The sequence below is a fragment of the Quercus robur genome, chromosome 12 (assembly GCF_932294415.1).
Source record: "Quercus robur chromosome 12, dhQueRobu3.1, whole genome shotgun sequence".
NCBI classification, from domain to species: Eukaryota; Viridiplantae; Streptophyta; class Magnoliopsida; order Fagales; family Fagaceae; genus Quercus; species Quercus robur.
Genome location: NC_065545.1, coordinates 42,298,835 through 42,318,952, shown reverse-complemented (window position 1 = coordinate 42,318,952; position 20,118 = coordinate 42,298,835). Strand labels below are relative to the sequence as shown.

Sequence of the window (20,118 nt, the reverse complement as noted above, 5' to 3'; positions counted from 1 at the left end):
TCAGTTGTTTAGTGCGCGGAGCCTCATCGCTCTCCTTAGAAGGTTGGGATTTTCCCCCGTCCATGACTTCCTTGCCTTTGGGGCTCCTCTTTCTCTTTGAATTAGTGCCTTCAGGTCGAGGAGGCCGAGCTGGTAGGGAGGAAGCAGGAAGTTCGGGGCGGGGGGATTGTGGCTGTGACTTGGTGGAAGATGACCTGGTCTGGATAATCGGAGGCCGAGGTGGTGGGGAAGGAGCATCGGGTTGTGGCGTTCCCTGTGTATCCTTCCCAGGTTGGCCCTCGAGGAGTTAGAGAAAGGGGGTCAGGGGCTTTCTCTTGAGTCCCATTTCGGCTTGAGAAGAGGTGCCAACTGATGACAATTCCGCCTCGGAAAAGGCTGGGTCACCTAAATCACCAGAAGGATCCTCGGATTGGTAGACTAGGTCAAAAACCCCAAACCCTTCCTCGGGCCGGTCTAGCTCGCCTTCGTCCTCTGCTACTTGATGAGACGAGGAGGGGCCCACCGGTGGGACGTTCACAGGAACAGATGGTTCCTGGGAAATAAGGAATCCTGTCTCAACTACTATAATTCTTGGAAGCCAAGGACGGCTGGCGCTGATCACGTACCTTGCGTCCGCAAATGACTTCGGAACAGGGGGGTACCCTAATATCTTGTGAGCAGCTCGGACTTGACCATCTCCGTCATTTACAAACACTGCTGCTTGCAAGACAGTCTCCAAGTTCGCCCGATTGACTAAGTGAAAATGCCGTGTGTAGGCGTGCGAATCTACAAAAAGACAAACACGTATGCATGGTTAGTTACCGAACAACATTAGATTAGAATGGCGTAAAGGGTCATCCCCCTTCTGTTCCCAGTACCCCACCTGGTTCTCCTTCTACTATGGGGCACGGATCTCCATCGTGCCATTCACTAGAGACGATAAGGAAATCCTTGTTCAATCCCTTGTTGGAGTCAAGGAGGCACTGGATTAACCGAACCCTTTCGTCCCTCGACTTCATGTAGTAGGTTTTCCCCTTCAATTTTTGGAGGTTATAGCACCAGTTCACATCATGGTGGGTCAGTCTTAACCCCATCTTCTCGTTTAAAGCGTCCACGCAACCCAGAATCCTAAAAACGTTGCCGGCGCACTGGGTGGGGGCTAAACGGAAGTGCCTGAGGTAACCCCTCGTCACTAGCCCCATAGGGATTCTCATACCCCCCTCTACAAAGGCGAGGACGGGAATTACTACCGCGCCCATTTCCTTCTTATAGTGCCATTCCCCATCTTACAGTGCTTCAGACTTACGTTGGGGGGAATCCTATAATCAACGATGAACTTGTTCATCGCCTCTTCAGTATCGACTAATTTCCTCAGCCTCAATTTAGTCATCTCTGTGATTTACTAAACAAACCCAACCAACGACGGGAGAAGAAGGGGAACCAAAGAGAAATAAACCCAGAAAAGAAAAAGTACGAGTTAATGGGGGTAGGGAACTTACATAAGAGAAGAATTACGCTTCGGACAGGCTTTATGTGCTTGAGATAGACTTGAATTTGGGCGAAAGTTCAGATGAACTCTAAATATACGCGCTAGAACTCTTAAGTGCAGAACTGAAGAGACGGATCCATCCCAAAAAATCTTTTATACTTTCTAGGGTAACTACACACCTTTTCCCGCCCATAAAGACCAAGGGATCACCACCGTTCGATTTCCATCATACCGTAGAACGTGGGGAGCACAAAGCCGCCCGTATTTAATGAGGCCACGTTTCGCCTTCTAAGGGCTTTAGGAACGTGTCTCGGGCAGATGAAAAATCTCAGGAACCGATAGGTGACAAGGATTGACAGGCATTGGCAGATATCTGATGTCATCAAAACCCTCCTATCCGTTCGAGGAGACGAATAGCAGGATTTTGAGGGGCTATTGTGGGTCCGGGAAGTTTACAATCCAGCCCAAACTCTATCTGGGCCCAAGGCCCGTGCCGAGGAGGTCGGGTGCCGAGAAGGTCGGGTGCCGATGAGGTCGGGTGCCGAGGACGAATGATCGAAGGCCGGGGTGTCAAGGGGAACGGCTGAGGACTACCCTGTCATCGGCACTCCAGGACTTCAATGGGAAGATCAACGTCTCGGTGAAGGCTATCCCCAAACAGCCACCTAAAAGGGATGTGAGTGGAATGGGGCCCACAGGGAAGTAGGGTGCAAAATTGGATCAAGGAAAATGCGTCCCCTCCACATTAAATGCACCTGCCAACGTCCAGATCCGGTTAATGAGAAAAGACGCTTGGACGGTGTAACTTCGATCTTCGCAACTAACAGAAAGTAAGAGGGGACGGTTGATGGGATGGGTACAGAAGTAAGCACCTGCCTAGCCAACAAATGGAGGGCTAAGATCAACCAAGAAGGACCATATAATGTAAAGGTGAGTGTGCCAAAAAAGGAGGCTGAGAAAAATGGCCAAAAACCAGAGCCCCCCATTCCGCCTCCAGGAGAAAGACTCCTAGGGCGAAAATGACTTAGCCATGTATGAACACCACGAAAAGACTCACCGTCTGGTGACTAAGGCCTAGCCTTTCAAACCCACGCTCTACAAATGATATTGTTTGGGCCTTTTTACGTGCGAACCCAATACTGTTACGGTTCGTTACGAATTGTGTCCTTACAGTTATCATGTTATAATAACTTTTTTTATATAACTAGTGATTCAAGAAAAAAAAAATAAAGTTAGTGATTGTTAAATGTATTATTTATGTATCGATGAGTGTGATTATGTGGGTCAATAATTAATATAAGGTCAACAATTTATGAAATAACTAATAAATAATGACAACTACACAAAAATAAAAATGTTATACAAACTTAACAAAATAAAATGGTTACATCTACATTGACAATAGATAATGACAATTGATAATAAACTACCATGTGATGATTTCAAAATATGAAAACTCGTAAAAAGAAAATGTAAAATTTCATGTATGTGTGTTTTTTTTTTTTTTCTTTTCAATAACACAATATATTCAAGTTATCTTTTTATTAAAATTTGTTTAATTTAAGTTTCTTAATGACCCCCCTCAAGAAAATTCTTGGAGCCACCACTGCACTGGGTAGTCACCACATGGGTGTGGCTTGATGGTATGAGTTTTTGTCCCAGCACCTAGAAAGGAATGGCTCGAGCAATAGTCCAGTAAGGCTTGTATGGTACACGTAGTATTACTCATTACTATCACGTGGTGTGGAGTTGATGAGCCCACACCGGAGACCCCCTTTTTTTATTCAAAAAATAAAAATCACTGGGCAGTCATCTTTCTTATCTTCTCCTCCATCCATAGACATAGACATAGTAGCTTGTTTTAAGTATCTATCTAATCCATGCCATGACCCTTTGTCTTCCAAAAACTAATTAAGGGTATTTTGTTCATTTTAGATGTTTCGGGGGTATTTTGGTCATTCTAGTGGTTTTTGGTGTATTTTGGTCATTTAATAGGTTTCGGGTTTATTTTGGTCATCTTAGAGATTTTGGGGGTGTTTTGGTCTTTTAAGAGGTTTGAGTTTTTTGGTCATTATAGTGGTTTTGAAGGTATTTTGTTCATTTTTTTAGATTTTGGAGAGTATTCTAGTAATTTTAGAGGTTTTGAGGGGGTATTTTGGCCATTTTGGAGGTTTTGAGGGTATTTAAGTCATTTTTCTAGGGGTATATTGGTCTTTTTTTCTTTCTTTTTTTTGGATTTTCTTTGATCAACATAGAGGTTTTGGGGGTATTTTTTGGCCTTTTTAGAAGTTTCAAGGATATTCTTGATCCATTTGATCAGATTAATAAATGGGTGGATTTGAGTCTTAGTTTAGTGGGTGGATATATGAGTTTGGGTGGATTTTGCCCCCTTCGAAGTTCGACGAAAGCCAAGTAAGAGAGAAAAAAGTCCCAAAATGGTGAGAGATTTTGTTGCTCTAGTTAGCGTCCATGCAGATGATGTGGGTATTATGTTAGAGTGCTCAGTTGGCCTATTTTTATTAGGCATGGTTATCATGTCCCTCACAAATATATCAATGATCATATTTTCTTGCACACATGATGATACCCCCAGGACATCATACCTCCACCCAAGCCCCCCCAAAAAAACATGGTGAGTTGAGTTGTACTGAGAATTGAGGACTAGATGTGTGGTGTGAATATTGTGGAGGTGATAATGGTGGAGGTGGATGTTGAAGTATTGGTGGTTGACATGAAAGATGGAGATAAAGTTCAAAACTTCCAATTATTGTGTAAAGTTCAATTTGGTTTCTAGCTATTAATTATGTCAATTTAATTTCTTTTTAATCTATAAAATCAATTTAAATCATATATGTCTAATTTTGCTTGATCAAAGTGAATAATAAGACATTAAGCCATTGAGAATAATAAATTAACTTAAATTTAAAAGGGGGTAAATTGCAAATTACACTCCTGAAGTTTGGGATTACTTGGATTTTACACCCTCAAGTTTCAAAATTTTAATTTTATACCTTGAAGTTTGGTTCCGTTAGCAATTCACCCTTATGATTAGTTTCTGCCATTAAATGACACATGCATTCTAACATGATTTATTTTTGCCAAATCAACCCCAAAACTACTTCGTTTCATTGAAAAATAAAAGTTTACCTGGTAGTATCCAAACGGTACCCTTTTTCCCAGACTAAATCTCAAGACTTCAATCCTGTAAGGTTGAATTTATTCAACCATCTAATTGGCTTTATTCCGTGCCAAATTTGCTTGTAATTCAGCATTTAGTAACCCTGTATTTAGGTGGGTTTGTTGTAAGGGTAGTGAGTGAGATAGAGTGAAGTTTGCTCAAGAGTGTGCAAGAAAACAGAGACTCGCGGCTGGGACTCGCGGGTGGACTCGCGGCTGCAAGCCGCCAGAAGCTGCACACGTGCCAAGCATGCTGGAAGATGAACAGTAATGCTAGCTGGAGCACTACAGGACAAAACAGGACAACTGGCCATACGGTTAACTCGCGACTGGATCTCGCGACTTGGTCAAGCCGCGAGGTCAAGCCGCGAGCCACCCCTGTTTTGTAAAACCTGACGTTTCACATTCCTCTCTCACTCCAGTATAAATACCCCTTTAATCCACGATTGAAAGAAAGCTTCTAGAGAGAATTTTGAGAGAGAAACCCTAAAGAAAAACCAGATTGCTTCACCCACAATCTCTACCTTAGAGTCTCTTCAAATTCCTCAACTCTCTTCCTCTCCATTGTCAAATCCTTGAGAGGCATTATACCAAACCTGGTTCTCACCATTATCATCTCTGTGAGACAGTTGTTTGGATTTCTGGAAAGCAGTTAGGAAGGAACCAATCTTCATTGGTTGATGCTATGGTATAGTAGCGGAATCCGGGAAGCTAGAAAAGAAAAAGGTTCGGCGCAACCTCGTTGGAGCAAGAAGCTTGAAGGGCTTAGGTACACTGGGTAGATTAGGCTTGGAGGGTCTATTGCTGTCCTTGTATCCCAACTATATTTTCTAGTGGATTGATTACCGCTTGGAGGGCGGCAGAAAGGTTTTTCGCCGAGGTCTTCGGTTTCCTCTTCGATAACACATCGCGTGTTGTCTTTGTGTTTGCATCTTCCTTCCTCTCTATATTTGCCTTTATATTATCTGCTGTGGTTTTATATTATTATGACTTAGATAGTTTTTAACCAATTTCATATTATAGCATGTGTTAAGTTTCCGCACACTAGTTGTTTGACATATTGCTTGTATTGGTTAAGTTGTAATTTGGGGGTCTAAACGTTCAAAGGTGTTTTGTACACGTTTTTGAACTTTCAAATCCTAATCTACACCGTTTCAACCAAATTCTAAAATCCCAAATCACTCATATCATCATATCAGCTACTCTTCCAAATCTCCCAAATCGCAGAGCAGACCTCATCGTTAACCCATCCACCTAAAAACTACCAAATGGAACCAATGCAAGGCTTAGATTTGTGTTTGCTTACTCCTCTAGTTGATCAGATATGCTTCCTACAAACAGGGACGGACCTAGGTAGGGGCTTGGGCCCCTTTGGGTCCAAATTTTTTTTTTTTTTTGGTTATAATATTTTTAATTTTTGTAGTTAGGCCCCCTTCCAAAACCTTAAGCCCCATTTTTCACAATAAGCCTAACTAGCCTCATCCAAATAGCAACTATCCAACCCAAAAACTTAACAAAAACAATAAAAATATTCACAATGGTGACTGTATTTTAGCAAAAAAAAACTTTTTTACCATCAAAAAACCAAAAAGTTATGTGTTATTGGAGAAGTTAAAGCTAATTTTTTTGCAACTACAGTAAACTGGTATAAATACCAATTGACTGTAGCAAGTTGTTAATAATAAAATACAATATTTTATTAAGATTATATATCTTCTTTCAATAAAAAACTCTAATTCTCTCGCTTCCTTTATTATTTTAATGAGTTGTTTTTATTATTTTAAATGAAGTTATAAAAAAAATAGAACATTTGATATTAGGTGTATTGTAGAGTGAGGTGGTAAAATAGATAAAGTAACTTTTTGAGGTGTTAAAAACTAAAATTTTTAGCACTATCAATGTGAATGCTCTAACTTCAACAAAAAAATAAAAAATAAAAAATCCTAGACAGCCTAGCTAGCATTAAAAAAAGATATTATTTTGTTTTTGTTTGTCTTTATTAGTAAATGATTGCATCTTAATATATGGATGCATATTTGGATGATTTTTTTTCTTTATACTCTGGCTCCCACTACATTAAAATCCTAGGTCTGTCCCTCCCTACAAACGGTTGGGAGAAAAATAATGACGCCTTGCCTTTGAATTTGAATAGCCGCAAAATATATATATATATATATATATGTTATTGTGAAACCAATCAATAAATTTGGAAGGAGCCGAAGGCCAATATTAGAAACAGTTCCTATAGAAGATATAGCATTCACATGGCCACATGATCTTTGGGATCGGGTGGCACAACCACTATTCAGCATACTATTGTAGAGGATTGTACCAAGAGAACCAGAAAGCTTTGTTACAGCAGAGAAAGCCATTACCTAGCACCGAAAATATTCAATTGAAGGAAATGAAATAACAAGCACAATCTAACAGAACTCCAGCCAAAACCTAATAGGTTTTTCATCCTCCCCAAATCAATAGATTTCTTTTCTTTTATTATTATTATTATTGGTTAAAAATCAATAGATTTCTTCTCCAAATAAAACACCCCAAGCTTCGAATCTACTCCTAACAGACAAAAACCACACATAATAAACTCCCACCAATGTTCAATTCTGCTCCTAAGAGACACAAAAACTCACATAATAAAACCCAGATCGAAGCCTTGCATTGGTTCCATTTGGTAATTTTTTTTTTTGAGAAATAATTACAACATGTTGCTAACCCTGCAGCTTGAACCCTTTCCCCCTTAGACCCCCAAGTACTTTGTGCATAGGGAGGTGTCAATTCAGCTACAAGGCCTTTGGCTGATAATTTTCAAGTGGATGGGTTTACATCAAGACTTGTTCTACGATTTGCCAGCTAAGCTTTTATTTCTTATTGAAACAACGTAGTTTTGGAGTTGATTTGGCAAAAATAAAATACACCAGTATGCACGTGTCACTTAAAAGCAGAAACTAGCCATGGAGAGAGAATTGCTAACAGAACCAAACTTTGGGATGTAAAATCCAAACAACTTCAAATTTTAGGAGTGTAATTTGTAATTTACCTTTTAAAAAGTAAACGATTGAATTGACATAATTAATAAGTGAAAAACTAAGGGTAAAACTTAAATATAGGACCTTGAGTACAGTGCGTTAGGTTCCCTCCTTAAAAATTTGCCATGTGGCTATTTCACAATATCAATAAACAGGCATTAAAACTTCTTCTTTCCCTTAGAAAAATCAACGCTTTCTGTCTTGTTCATTCCCCCTTTTCTCTAGTGGAACTCCAAGGCTTTCATTGACGGATCCAAATTAGGAGAGGATGAAGGCTGTAGCATCACATTCACTAACCCAGATGTATCATGCCTTGACAAAAACTCAATCCATTATTCACTGTCTTTGCCTTTTATTTATATTAAATACTTCTTGTAGAATTTTCCAGATCCACACTCAAGATTATTTTTATTAAAAAAAAAAATGGAAGAAGAAGAGGAAACTAGGGGAAAAAATAAACTAGAAATTGATGGAAAAAAAGTTCCAAAACAAAAAATTTTATTTAGCCTCAATCTCTCTCTGTACATTAACTTATTCAACAACCAATATTAGAAAAAACCCAAAAATAAAAAGCGATGACCAGATTTTTTTTCCCATCCCCTTCACACCATGTAGTATAGGTCCACAATATCCTTTGAAATTCTCACAACTAGTAAATTCAGCAAATTTGAGTCTCTTCATAGCAAAGTCCCTAAACCCATCCTCGCCCTTCATACCCACATAAATCCCAGATCCATCAACGAAAGCCTTGGAGTTCCACCTCCCATTCGAATTCCAAGTCCACCACTTCTCCTATTAGAGTAATCCCACCAAAAGTGCATAAACTCTATTCAAAAAGACATGGGTGCGTAATTACCAAGAAAAGAGAGAAAGAGGGACTAAATTGAGAGAAAAGAGGACTAGCTGAATTTTGTTTGACTTTAACGCCCGTTTAATAAAATCGTTAAATATCCGCATGTCTAATTTTTAGGGAGGAACCTAATGCACAGTACACAAGGTACTTTATTTAAGGTTTGCCTAAAAACTAAATTAAATTTTCTAATAAATTCAGGGTAAATTACACTTTATCACTATAAACTATGCCCTAAATTACACTTTGCACCTTAAACTATTCGAATATACAGTTTGTACCCTAAACTATGATTCTTGTTACACTTTGCACCCTGATGTTAGTTTTACCATTAAGTTGGATGGAAATTTGAAGTATGTGACTTACATGTGTGTATTTCTTAAATAGTACAAACTTAAAACACAAAACCCCCTCTTTCTAATAAGTTAAAAACAATGGTTTTTTTTATCCACCTCTCTCTCTTGCACTAGCTCCTCTCTCCAAATTAAAAATTCCTAAATCAAAATCATCTTCAACACCACCACTTCTCCACCACTATGAAACCACTACTCAAAAGAAGCCCTAAATCCCTAAAAGAAATCGTCAAAGTCAAAAGCTAAGTTATTGGCCTTTTACCTATTCTACGAGGTAGGTTCTATGAAGCATGGTATATAATTAATATAGAACAAAAGACAAAGCACTGAGGTCTCATTTGGTACATGTGTTTAAACACATGTTTTCAATTTTTAAACAACATTACACGTATTTCTACAGACTTTTTCACCCACACTTCCAAAAAAACTGAAATCTGTTGTTTAAACACATGTACCAAATGGGCCCTAAAAATTTTGGACAATAAAATTTTACTATTTGGTCAAAGTATGGATTAGTGTTCTTTGAAACAACCTATATATTTTTGCAACACCTATTCTATATTGCAGAAATTTCAACATCAATCAACAGATGGCCAGTAAAGAAGCCAAATTTCTTACATCGTCTAGGAGACAAAGATCATGCCTCTTACCAAACTTGTCAAGCTACTTGTTGCGGTGGTGGAGTAGTGGTGGTGTTGAAGATGATTTTGATTTGGGAATTTAGGGTTGTAGGGATTTTGATTAGGGGAGGGGATGATACGCACGAGAGAGAGATTAAAAAAAAGTTTGTTTTTAATTGATTTGAAAGAGGGGTTTTTAGTCTTATAAGTTTGCACCACATAAGCAATACACACATGCAAGTCACATGCTTCATATTTCCATCCAACTTAACAGTAAAACTAACCTTAGGGTGTAAAGTATAACAAGGATCATAGTTTAGGATGGAAACCGTGCAATTGAATAGTTTAAGGTGTAAAGTATAATTTAGAGCATAGTTTAGGGTGGTAAAGTGTAATTTCTCCATAAATTAATAAGCAAAATGGTAATTTAACCAAAACATGAGTCTAATTTGGAAAAATTCTGGATGATTTATATTTCTTTGTATTCTGATGTGATTGTTATGTCCCAACTTTGGGTATTGATTCAGGGTTTGCATTGAATTGGAAGCTAAAAAACAACATTGTTGATTCCAAAGATAAAAAGGGATTTATAATATTGGTATCATTCAAGTTAAAGACAATGGTACTATGTTGCCGCTTGGGAGCTAATAAAATTACCAGTACATCTACTTGAAAAATCGAAATGCTTCTACAACTCTTTGATAAGTGATCAATTACCTCTATGGTAAACAAAATAGGAAATGTTAAGAATACAGAAAGAAAAAATTTCCTCTATCAAGCTGATGTTAAGATTGATGCAGACTTCATTTCCAGGGAAGAGATGATCGTTTCCTCCACAGAGTCTTGGCTTTCCCTTGTGATGTCCATGAATGACTCTTTATCTCTCAATAAATGAGGCTCTTGGAAAATCTCTATGCATTTTTGAGATTTTCTCAAAGCTTCCAACTCCATCGAAACCTCTTTCATTGTAGGCCGCTTTTTCCCATTTAATCTCAAACACTTCACTGACAGATATGCAATAGCATCAATATCCTCTCTACTTGCTTCTCTAGCGACTTGAGGTTGTAAAATCTGATGCAGTCTATTCTCCTTTGTCAATGCAATGAAGTGTGCAACCAGATTTCTCTCTTCTTCATCTCTCTCAAAAGAAATTGGCTTTTCTCCAGTGAGGAGCTCTACAAGCACAACTCCAAAGCTATATACATCACTCTTCTCATTGAATTGACTTGATTGGAAGTACTCTGGGTCCAAGTAGCCAAAGGTTCCTTTTACTTCTGTAGTAAAGTGAGTTTTATCATCTGGGACCACCTTTGATGTGCCAAAGTCAGACACTTTGGCAGCATACTTATCATCCAAGAGAATGTTGGATGATTTGATGTCTCTATGAAGGATGGGGATTGAAGTTGCACAATGCATATATGCTACTGCTCCAGCAACTTCACATGCAATTCTAATGAGGTGCTCCCATGAAAGTGATAATTCAAGGTCTCGTTGATGGATATGTTGGGAAAGGGTTCCATTAGGAATAAATTCATAAACAAGTAGTGGATACTCGGTCTCCAAACAACAACCTATTAATTTGACAATGTTTCTATGATTGATTTGGGAAAGAATGACAACTTCATTAATGAATTGCTCAATGTGACTTTCATTGATTGCTTTCGACTTTTTAACTGCAACTATGTTGCCATCAGGTAACATTCCTTTATAAACTGTTCCAAAGCCTCCCTGACCAAGAAATCTGCTTTCATTGTAGTTGTCTGTTGCTCTTTGCAGTTCCTCTGCAGTGAATATCTTTGCTTTCTCACTACCTCCATAAGATGACAATTTTTCTTGTAACAAGAGGCCACCGTTTTGATTGAACAGTTTTTCCTTATGGATTCTATATTTTTTTTTCTTTAGGAACTGATATAACTTGTAGCCCAAGAGAAACAGGCACAAGAATCCCATGCCAATCCCAATACCTGAAGTAAAGAAACAAAATCAATCAAAATATGAAAAGTCTATAAAATTTAACTAGTAATTGTTGTGATTTTGGTTGTCCGGGGAGAATATGCAGATAGCCTTGGGGAGGGTCTCTAATATTTTATTAAAATCCAATCTCCAAGACAACCTTGGGATTTAAAGTCTTGATTCCCATGTGTACGAAGTTAGTAGATTCGGTGTACATGCACAGACACATAGAGAACTCAATTTTAATTTCTTTCTGGCAGGTTTTTATACTAGATGGTAGATATAAGGATATTGCCTATCCTAGAGTGCCATCATTGTCAGATTAATCAATCATTATTAGTTACTACTATTTGATATGAGATGTGACTACTTAATTACTTCAACCAAACGTGTTCGTTTCTTTAAGATTTTTGTTTTTTTGTTTTAATGAGAGAAATAGAGACAGAGCAATCCATTTGAGAGAGAGATACCTAACAGAGCAATCCATTTGACCGGAAACTTTTTAGGATCAGGCTTGCAGCTGACACGATCTGCAGCATAGCCATTAGGACAGTCACAAAAGAAACTAGCCGGATCTGTAGCGCAAGTTTTGCTTTCTAGAGGAACCAGAATGGGTGTAAATGGATAGATACGGCTATCCTGTGACAACATGTTTGCCTGTAATATGCTCTGCACATTCACCCCAAAAAGCTCTGCGATTGATGAAACTGAATCACCCGTTGTCACCATATAAGCCAGCAAAGAGATGACCCCATTCGAAGTCTGAGTCTCACTTGGACATGCACATCTCACTGGAACCATCAGCTCCACGTCGTCCGGAATATTATTTGCATCGTAGTAGTTCAGGCCCATCATTGCCTGGCAAGCGGAAAGGCCTTGATAAGTCCTATTGACTATTTGAAGAAATGTATCTCCTGACACGGGACGGTAAGGAGCAAAGTGCTGGTACACAGCAGCAGTACATGAGCAAGAAATTGGAGCTATAATCAACTTATCGGAGGGAATTTCGTCAGCAATATTTGAGAGTTTGTTTATTGAAGCTATGGTGGAGGCTTCAGAGCCAAGCAAAGAGGCGATTCTGTCAAAAGTGTTATAATATGGTTGGGACCTGTAGGTTACATAGGATTTGCATGACTGTAGAGTGCCATTGCAAAAGTACCCTCTTGATAAAGAAGGATTTCCCGTGCAGCTGATGTCTAAATCTTTAGGGTAAGTTTGTTGGCAATGTGATGATTGATAAAACATACAAAGAAACAGGACTATTGAGAGAGTGTAGAACGAAAAGCTCTCCATTGATTATTTGAGTTTCAAGACAGAAATGAGTTTGGCTTGCTTTTCTTATTTCTTATTACAATATATAGGGATCACTTTAACTAACATTACGGAAGAATGCAGATAACCTCCTTGGCTTGCTTAGACTGGGTTTCAACAATTCGGCAATAAAAAAGAAGAATGGAATTCAACTTTCGACTACCAGGAATTGAATAATAAAGGATGACTTACGTATTTCATTTGGCTTATAGCTTTTGGTTGATTGGATCAAACATTGTGTGTGTGTGTGAGTTGTTCATGTTGGGTGCATTGCACCATGATTCAGCCCACTTGTAATAGACATGCTCATTTAATGAGCTTGTCTTTAATGTTTCTTATCTTTTCTTCATCATGTACAAAAGTCAGCATTAGTAATTGGGTTGGTTGGCTTAGGCGCGTCCAACATGCTGAAGGAGGAAAGAAAAGAAAGAAGCAAAAGCAAGAGTTATTCTGCTATGGCAGAGCTGAAAGGAAAAAGGAAAAAAACAAGCAAGGCCATTCGGCCAATGAGAGCTAAAGAAAGAGATTTTGGTTGAAGCAAAGTCAAAGTAAGTGGCTTGCACTTATTGTGACTTGACGTGGAGAGTGTGAAAGGAAGAAAAGAAGGAAAAGATGAAGAAATAAATAGAGAGGATTCGGCTAGTGCAGAGAGAAAAAAAAAAAAAAGTGAAGTCCCAAAGTGTGAGGACTAGTGCAGTCTTGAAGAGCTACGTGAGTGAGAGCAAGCAAAAGAGAAAAGAAAAATAGAGAGAGTAAGAGAAAATACACAGTGAGAAAGAGAGCAGTGAGTGAAAAGAAAAAGAGAGATTTTTTTTACTCAAGTTGTATCTCTACATGTTGTAATCTCTATTTAATATAGTGAAATTATTCAGAGTTTGTCCCGTGGTTTTTCCCTTCAAGGAGAAAGGGTTTCCACGTAAATTTTTGTGTTTTTGTGTGGTTGTGCTTCCACTGTGCTTGTTAAAATTTATTCACAGTAATATAGAATTTTTCCCAACAAGTGGTATTAGAGCGTAGGTTCGATTGGGAGCAATGGCCGGAGAAGAAGGAAAGACGTCAGGAATCGAGAAGTTTGACGGCACAGACTTTGGCTATTGGAAGATGCAAATCGAAGATTATTTGTATGGGAAGAAATTACATCTTCCTCTTTCGGGAAGGAAACTAGATAGTATGGAAGAAGAAGAATGGAGTCTTCTTGATAGACAGATGCTAAGAGTTATACGATTAAATCTAACAAGATCAGTTGCACACAACGTTATGAAGGAAAAGACTACAGTGGATCTGATGAAGGCCTTGTCTAGTATGTATGAAAAGCCTTCAGCTAACAATAAGGTGCATCTGATGAAGAAGTTATTTAATCTGAAGATGGTGGATGGTACTCCTGTGGCTCAGCATCTGAATGAGTTTAACACCATCACAAATCAATTGTCCTCTGTGGAGATTGATTTTGACGATGAGATCTGTGCATTAATTGTTTTGGCTTCTTTGCCAAACAGTTGGGAGGCCATGAGAATGGTAGTGAGCAATTTTGCAGGAAAAAGCAAACTCAAATATGATGATATTTGAGATTTGATTCTAAGTGAGGAGGTTCGCAGAAGAGATGCTGGTTTAAACAATGCACAAGATCAAGCTCTTGTCATGGAGAACAGGGGCAGAAATAGAAGCAGAGGGCTTGATGATCGGGCCAAATCTAATGACAGGTCACAGTCAAAAGGTAGATCTCAGTTTAAAGAGATGAGAGAATGTTTCCATTGTGGGAAAAAGGGTCACATAAAAAGAAACTGCTGGCATTGGAATAAAGAACAAACTGAAGAGAAAGATGAAAAGAATGATGATGAGAAGAATACTGCAGCAGTTGTGTTTCATGAGGATGTTTTGATGCTCTCTCTTGAAGAGCAAAAATGTAAGCATGTTGCTAAGAATGATGTTGAGTGGGTTGTTGATTCAGCAGCTTCCCACCATGTTATCCCCACAAAAAGGTTGTTCACCACATACAAAGCAGGCGACTTTGGTGTTGTGAAAATGGGTAACTCCAGTTATTCAAAAATTGTGGGAATTGGTGATGTATGCATCAAGACAAATGTTGGTTGCACGTTGATATTGAAGGATGTGCGGCATGTTCCAGATTTAAGGATGAATGTGTTGTCTACTTTGGCTTTGGATCGAGCGGGTTATAGTAACCATCTTGGCAATGGAAGATGGAAACTTTCTAAAGGATTATTGGTTATTGCAAGAGGATGTGCTTGTTGCGGTATGTACAGGACTCATGTGAGGGCTTGTAAGAAAAAGTCCAATGCAGCCAAAGATTTTGAGAAAACTCAACAGTTGAGAGTTGATAGTAATGGTGTTGCAGCCAAGAGAGTAAAATTCTCTCAACCTGAAAGTGATTTAAAAGTGATATTTGATGAAAAATATCATGATGCAAGGAAGAATGATGAAATGAAAGATCGTGAAGTTCTTGAGCAGGGGGAGCCAAGAAATTGGATTAAGGATATCCAAGATGAAATAAATTATTTGAAAATGAAAGGTATTAATTTTGATGATATTTTTTCAGTGTTGGTGAAGATAATGAAAAAGGTCGAGCTTGGTGCTGGCTTGACCGGAATAAATTCTAATTGAAGAATTGAGTTGAATCTGCTCCCTTAGTGAGCTGAAGGGGGAGATTGTTGGGTGCATTGCACCATGAGTTCAGCCCACTTGTAATAGACATGCTAATTTAATGAGCTTGTCTTTAATGTTTCTTATCTTTTCTTCATCATGTACAAAAGTCAGCATTAGTAATTGGGTTGGTTGGCTTAGGCGTGTCCAAAATGCTGAAGGAGGAAAGAAAAGAAAGAAGCAAAAGCAAGAGTTATTCTGCTATGGCAGAGCTGAAAGGAAAAAAGGAAAAAAACAAGCAAGGCCATTCGGCCAATGAGAGCTAAAGAAAGGGATTTTGGTTGAAGCAAAGTCAAAGTAAGTGGCTTGCACTTATTGTGACTTGATGTGGAGAGTGTGAAAGGAAGAAAAGAAGGAAAAGATGAAGAAATAAATAGAGAGGATTCGGCTAGTGCAGAGAAAAAAACAAAAGAAGTGAAGTCCCAAAGTGTGAGGACTAGTGCAGTCTTGAAGAGCTGCGTGAGTGAGAGCAAGCAAAAGAGAAAAGAAAAATAGAGAGAGTAAGAGAAAATACACAGTGAGAAAGAGAGCAGTGAGTGAAAAGAAAAAGAGAGTTTTTTTTTTACTCAAGTTGTATCTCTACATGTTGTAATCTCTATTTAATATAGTGAAATTATTCGGAGTTTGTCCCGTGATTTTTCCCTTCAAGGAAAAAGGGTTTCCACGTAAATCTTTGTGTTTTTGTGTGGTTGTGCTTCCACTGTGCTTGCTAAAATTTATTCACAGTAATATAGAATTTTTCCCAACAGTTCATATATGTTTGATTATATAAGAGAAAGGTTAGTAATGCAGAAACTTTCCCAACTTGTATCGTGGCGAGTTGTGAGTGTTGAAGATGTGGATCCACTAGTTTTTCTTCACTATACACAACACACTTAAAACATCAATAGATTAATGATTGTTTTCTTTCTAACTTCAATGCAATAACTACTATTTTTTAGGGGGTCGGGCTTAGTTCCAATGTTCAGTGGTACTAGATCCGTTTAGATGGTGATATGTGTCTACTTTTAGATAGTGTTGCCATTTGACTGGTTTCAGTGCACGGAACTTAAACCAATTCTTTTTTTTCAAACTTCAACACAATTATTGTGTATTCATTTTTCTTCTTTTAAACTTCAATATAACGTGTTGTTTAGTGGTAGGTTGAGAATTTATCTATTCCAGTCCATTCTAGTAGTATAAAATAAAGAACTCAAGATATAAATTAAATATTTTATAACCTTATTTGAACTAAAAAAAATATACCTATTGAAGTTGAACGGATTGAGTCAATTTTTTTTTAAGGGTGACTGAGTCAAAAATTGACAAAAAGATTCAATAACTTAAAAAATAAAATAAAATAAAATAAAATAAATTAAAAAAAAAAACCTATCATTTTAAGATTAGGGAGAATAAAAACTTTTTTTATTTTTCCTTTAATTTTTAAGATATATGTATTATATTTTTATTTGATAAAAATTAATTAATTTAAATGATTGGTATATACATAATACAACTAATAGGATTATTACTACATTCTAATGAATATAAGGAACCTCATACTTTCTTTTAAAAATTATATAATTTAAAATTAATTTTATTTATAGATATATGACAATTTTAATTAGGATTTGGAGGTCTAAGTATATATACTTATTTTTTTATAAAAATAAAAAATAAAATTGGGACCATCCACACCCACTCACAAAAACAATATCTATTTAACACTTAAAAAAAACAATTGGGGGACAAGTGGCTTCGCCATTGGGTGGGGATGGTGGATTTGACAAATTTTTGGTTTGAAAAAAATGGTTAAAATGGTATAACATTAGTGAAAATAATACCATGGTAACTTGATCCTATTTTGTTTAGTGGAAAATCATAAATGACAAATATTGAAAAACACTCCTTCCCTTTTTCTATTGAAAAACCAATTGTGGATTTTCAGTCAAAAAACCAATCTTCATAACAAATTTGAATCATTAAATATTAAATGTGAATTTAAATTTAAGAATGATTCCCAAGTTTGATTCATTTGAATAGAAAATTGTATTTTATTAATGATATAAGAAAAATCAAACTGCTACATAACTAATTAATTAATAAATAAATTCATCCCGGACCAATTTACGATGTCCTCGTCACTGATGTTCATCAAGCAGCCATGTGGATTGGCCAAGTCTTCTTAGCTAATGATACCTCGATCTCGCAGCCTTCCGAGTGTATCATTGATAAGCGCCCTTATTTGTATGGGGAATTCGCTGCTGATAGATCCCGCCCAATGTCCTCCTCCTTCCCCCGCCGAATCTTTCTAGTTCTGAAACAAAAATAGAATTAATGGGCAATTCTTGGCTCCAATTTCAAATTCAGTATTATATGTTTGCTCCAGCTATTTTTTATTTTTTAATGTTGAAACAGTTTTTCTTTATCTACGAGTAATGAGTTTTGATGTATTAGGTATATCTGTATTTATAGAAGCTTTTATTTTTGTGCTTATCCTAATTGTTGATTCAGTTTAGATGTGAGAATTTGAGCTTGGAATGTATATAACATTGGTGGAGAGAGAGAGAGAGAGAGAGAGAGAGAGAGAGAGAGAGAGAGAGAGAGAGAGAGAGAGAGAGAGAGAGAGAGAGAGAGAGAGAGAGAGAGAGAGAGAGAGAGAGAGAATATCTCTGAGTAATACTGAAAAACTATATTTCCAAGCTCTAAATCTTTACAAATAGATTAAGCTCTATTTATAGAGCATACATTAGGAAAAATTCTAGAAACTCCTACTCTAATAGAATCATAACAAACTCATAATAATCTATCCAGCTAAGCACCGCTCTATAACCATATTTAAGAAACTGTTGAAGGACCTGAGATTCGTGGAACTGCCAGAGCAGAGTGAATCAAGAATAAGGCACTTCGAAGAGAAATAAAGGCATTTTAAACACTAGCATTGTTTCCAAACTATTTTCAAAATACCACTTATTTTCAAAATATTTAGTAAACTAGCATTGTTTCCAAACTATTTGGCAATATTGAGTTCCGTGCGTGTTTTGCCGTGATGGCAGGCGTCAATGTGATTTTTCTAAATAAAAAATGCCACGTAGAACTCAAACTTAATAAAATCTAGTTTTTTTATTTTTTTTATTTTTATTTTAAGTGGAACTCGCTAATCTATATATATATATATAAAACCGAAACCTCTGCTGGCACCATAATTTTCCACGTCAGCACAATATTTAAAAAATAAAAAATAAAAATAAAAATATTATAACACCTCAAAACCCTAGCAACCTTACCCCTCTCTCAAGTTAAGAAATATAAAGCCACAGTTTCTGCAAACTCTCTCTCTCCAAACGTAAATATCAAATTCAACCCCTTTAATTTCTCTTTATATTTTTTAGGCTTCTATAGAGTAATAGTGAGTTATACTGATTTTGTTTTTTGTGTGTGTGTGTGTATAGATGGTCATAATACTCCGATATTCCAAGAGAAGTTTGTGTTTTCGTTAATTGAAGGCCTTAGAGAGATAAGTGTTGCAGTTTGGAACATCAATACAAAAGACGATTTCATTGGCAGCGGAAAGTAATTACTTTGTCTCATATTTTTGTTTTGTGAATTGATTTTGTGTGCTTTTTAGACCCTTTTGGATCAATTTTGTTAATTGGGTGTTTTTTTTTTTTTTTTTTTTGATAGGGTCCAATTGGGGAAGGTTTTTTCAAAGGGTTACGACGACCGCACTTGGTGTCTGTATACTAATAGTGAGGGGTAAGTGCTATAAATTATTAACCATTTTAAGTGTATAATCTGTTTCTAAAATTATCTATAATATTTTGTCCTCCGAAAATTTTATCTCTTTAATTTTAGTATATTGTGTTTCTTAAACTATAGACAGATTTTCTTTGTTTCTTATTTTCAATAATAAATCATTTTATTGCAATACCGGTAATTGTTTGAAAAATCCAATATGTTCAGATCTCTATAGAATAGAGAATAGTAGAAGCCAATTTTATTACAACTACTTAAATTGAGTTGACTTAATTCCGTACAATTACAAAGTATAGCATGAAAGATAATGGAATTAATTGTTGTAATTTTTATTTTCTTTCCATGTTTTGAATTTCCATGCTTTTATTGTGATGAGAAATTAAGGTTCAGTTGCACAATATGTGTAAATTCTTCAAAAGTCTACTTTAAATAGTAAGTCAATGTGTCTCTTACATTTGGGTATTAGTTAGAATTATTTTCAAATGATTGTACCAATAAAAGTGAATATGTATAAATTTTGTTTAATTATCCCGTGCATCGCACGGGTTAGCGACTAGTGTACTATAATCGAGTTCTTTACAATTTAAAAAAAAAAATAAATAATAAAGTGGAATTTGATATCTGTAATATTGAGTTGCAGTGCGACTAAGCCCAGAAGAAAAAGACTATAAGAGAAGAGGACTTGTTGATGCAGCTCCTATGAGACAAGATTACAAGTCAGAAAGCAGGAAAAAAAATGATACAATAAGAGTAGGGCCAAGAAAATTGAAACTGAATTTATTGTGGAAATCAAGGAAAACTTGCACAGTACATTAACAGCAAAAGAGACTATGTAGGTATGATACATTGATACAAGAGAATCAACTTGTGTTGAAATTGCAGGGATATGCAATTAAGGCTTGGAAAAAAGTCAAGCCATCTTTTGAAATATCACATATATTACCGTGGAAACGATAGA

The 20,118-nt window shown here is 36.9% G+C and overlaps 1 protein-coding gene across 1 annotated transcript; it reads right to left on the bottom strand.

The window, feature by feature from the left end:
- Nucleotides 1-10,107: 10,107 nt before the first annotated feature.
- LOC126710181 (wall-associated receptor kinase-like 22) lies at nt 10,108-13,031 on the bottom strand. The gene is made up of 2 exons (XM_050410566.1): nt 11,927-13,031; nt 10,108-11,467 (listed from the first exon to the last, which is right to left on the bottom strand). Exons 1-2 carry the CDS (start codon nt 12,747-12,749, stop codon nt 10,278-10,280), a joined length of 2,013 nt encoding a protein of 670 aa, XP_050266523.1. The 5' UTR covers nt 12,750-13,031; the 3' UTR covers nt 10,108-10,277.
- Between the last annotated feature and the right edge of the window lie 7,087 nt (nt 13,032-20,118).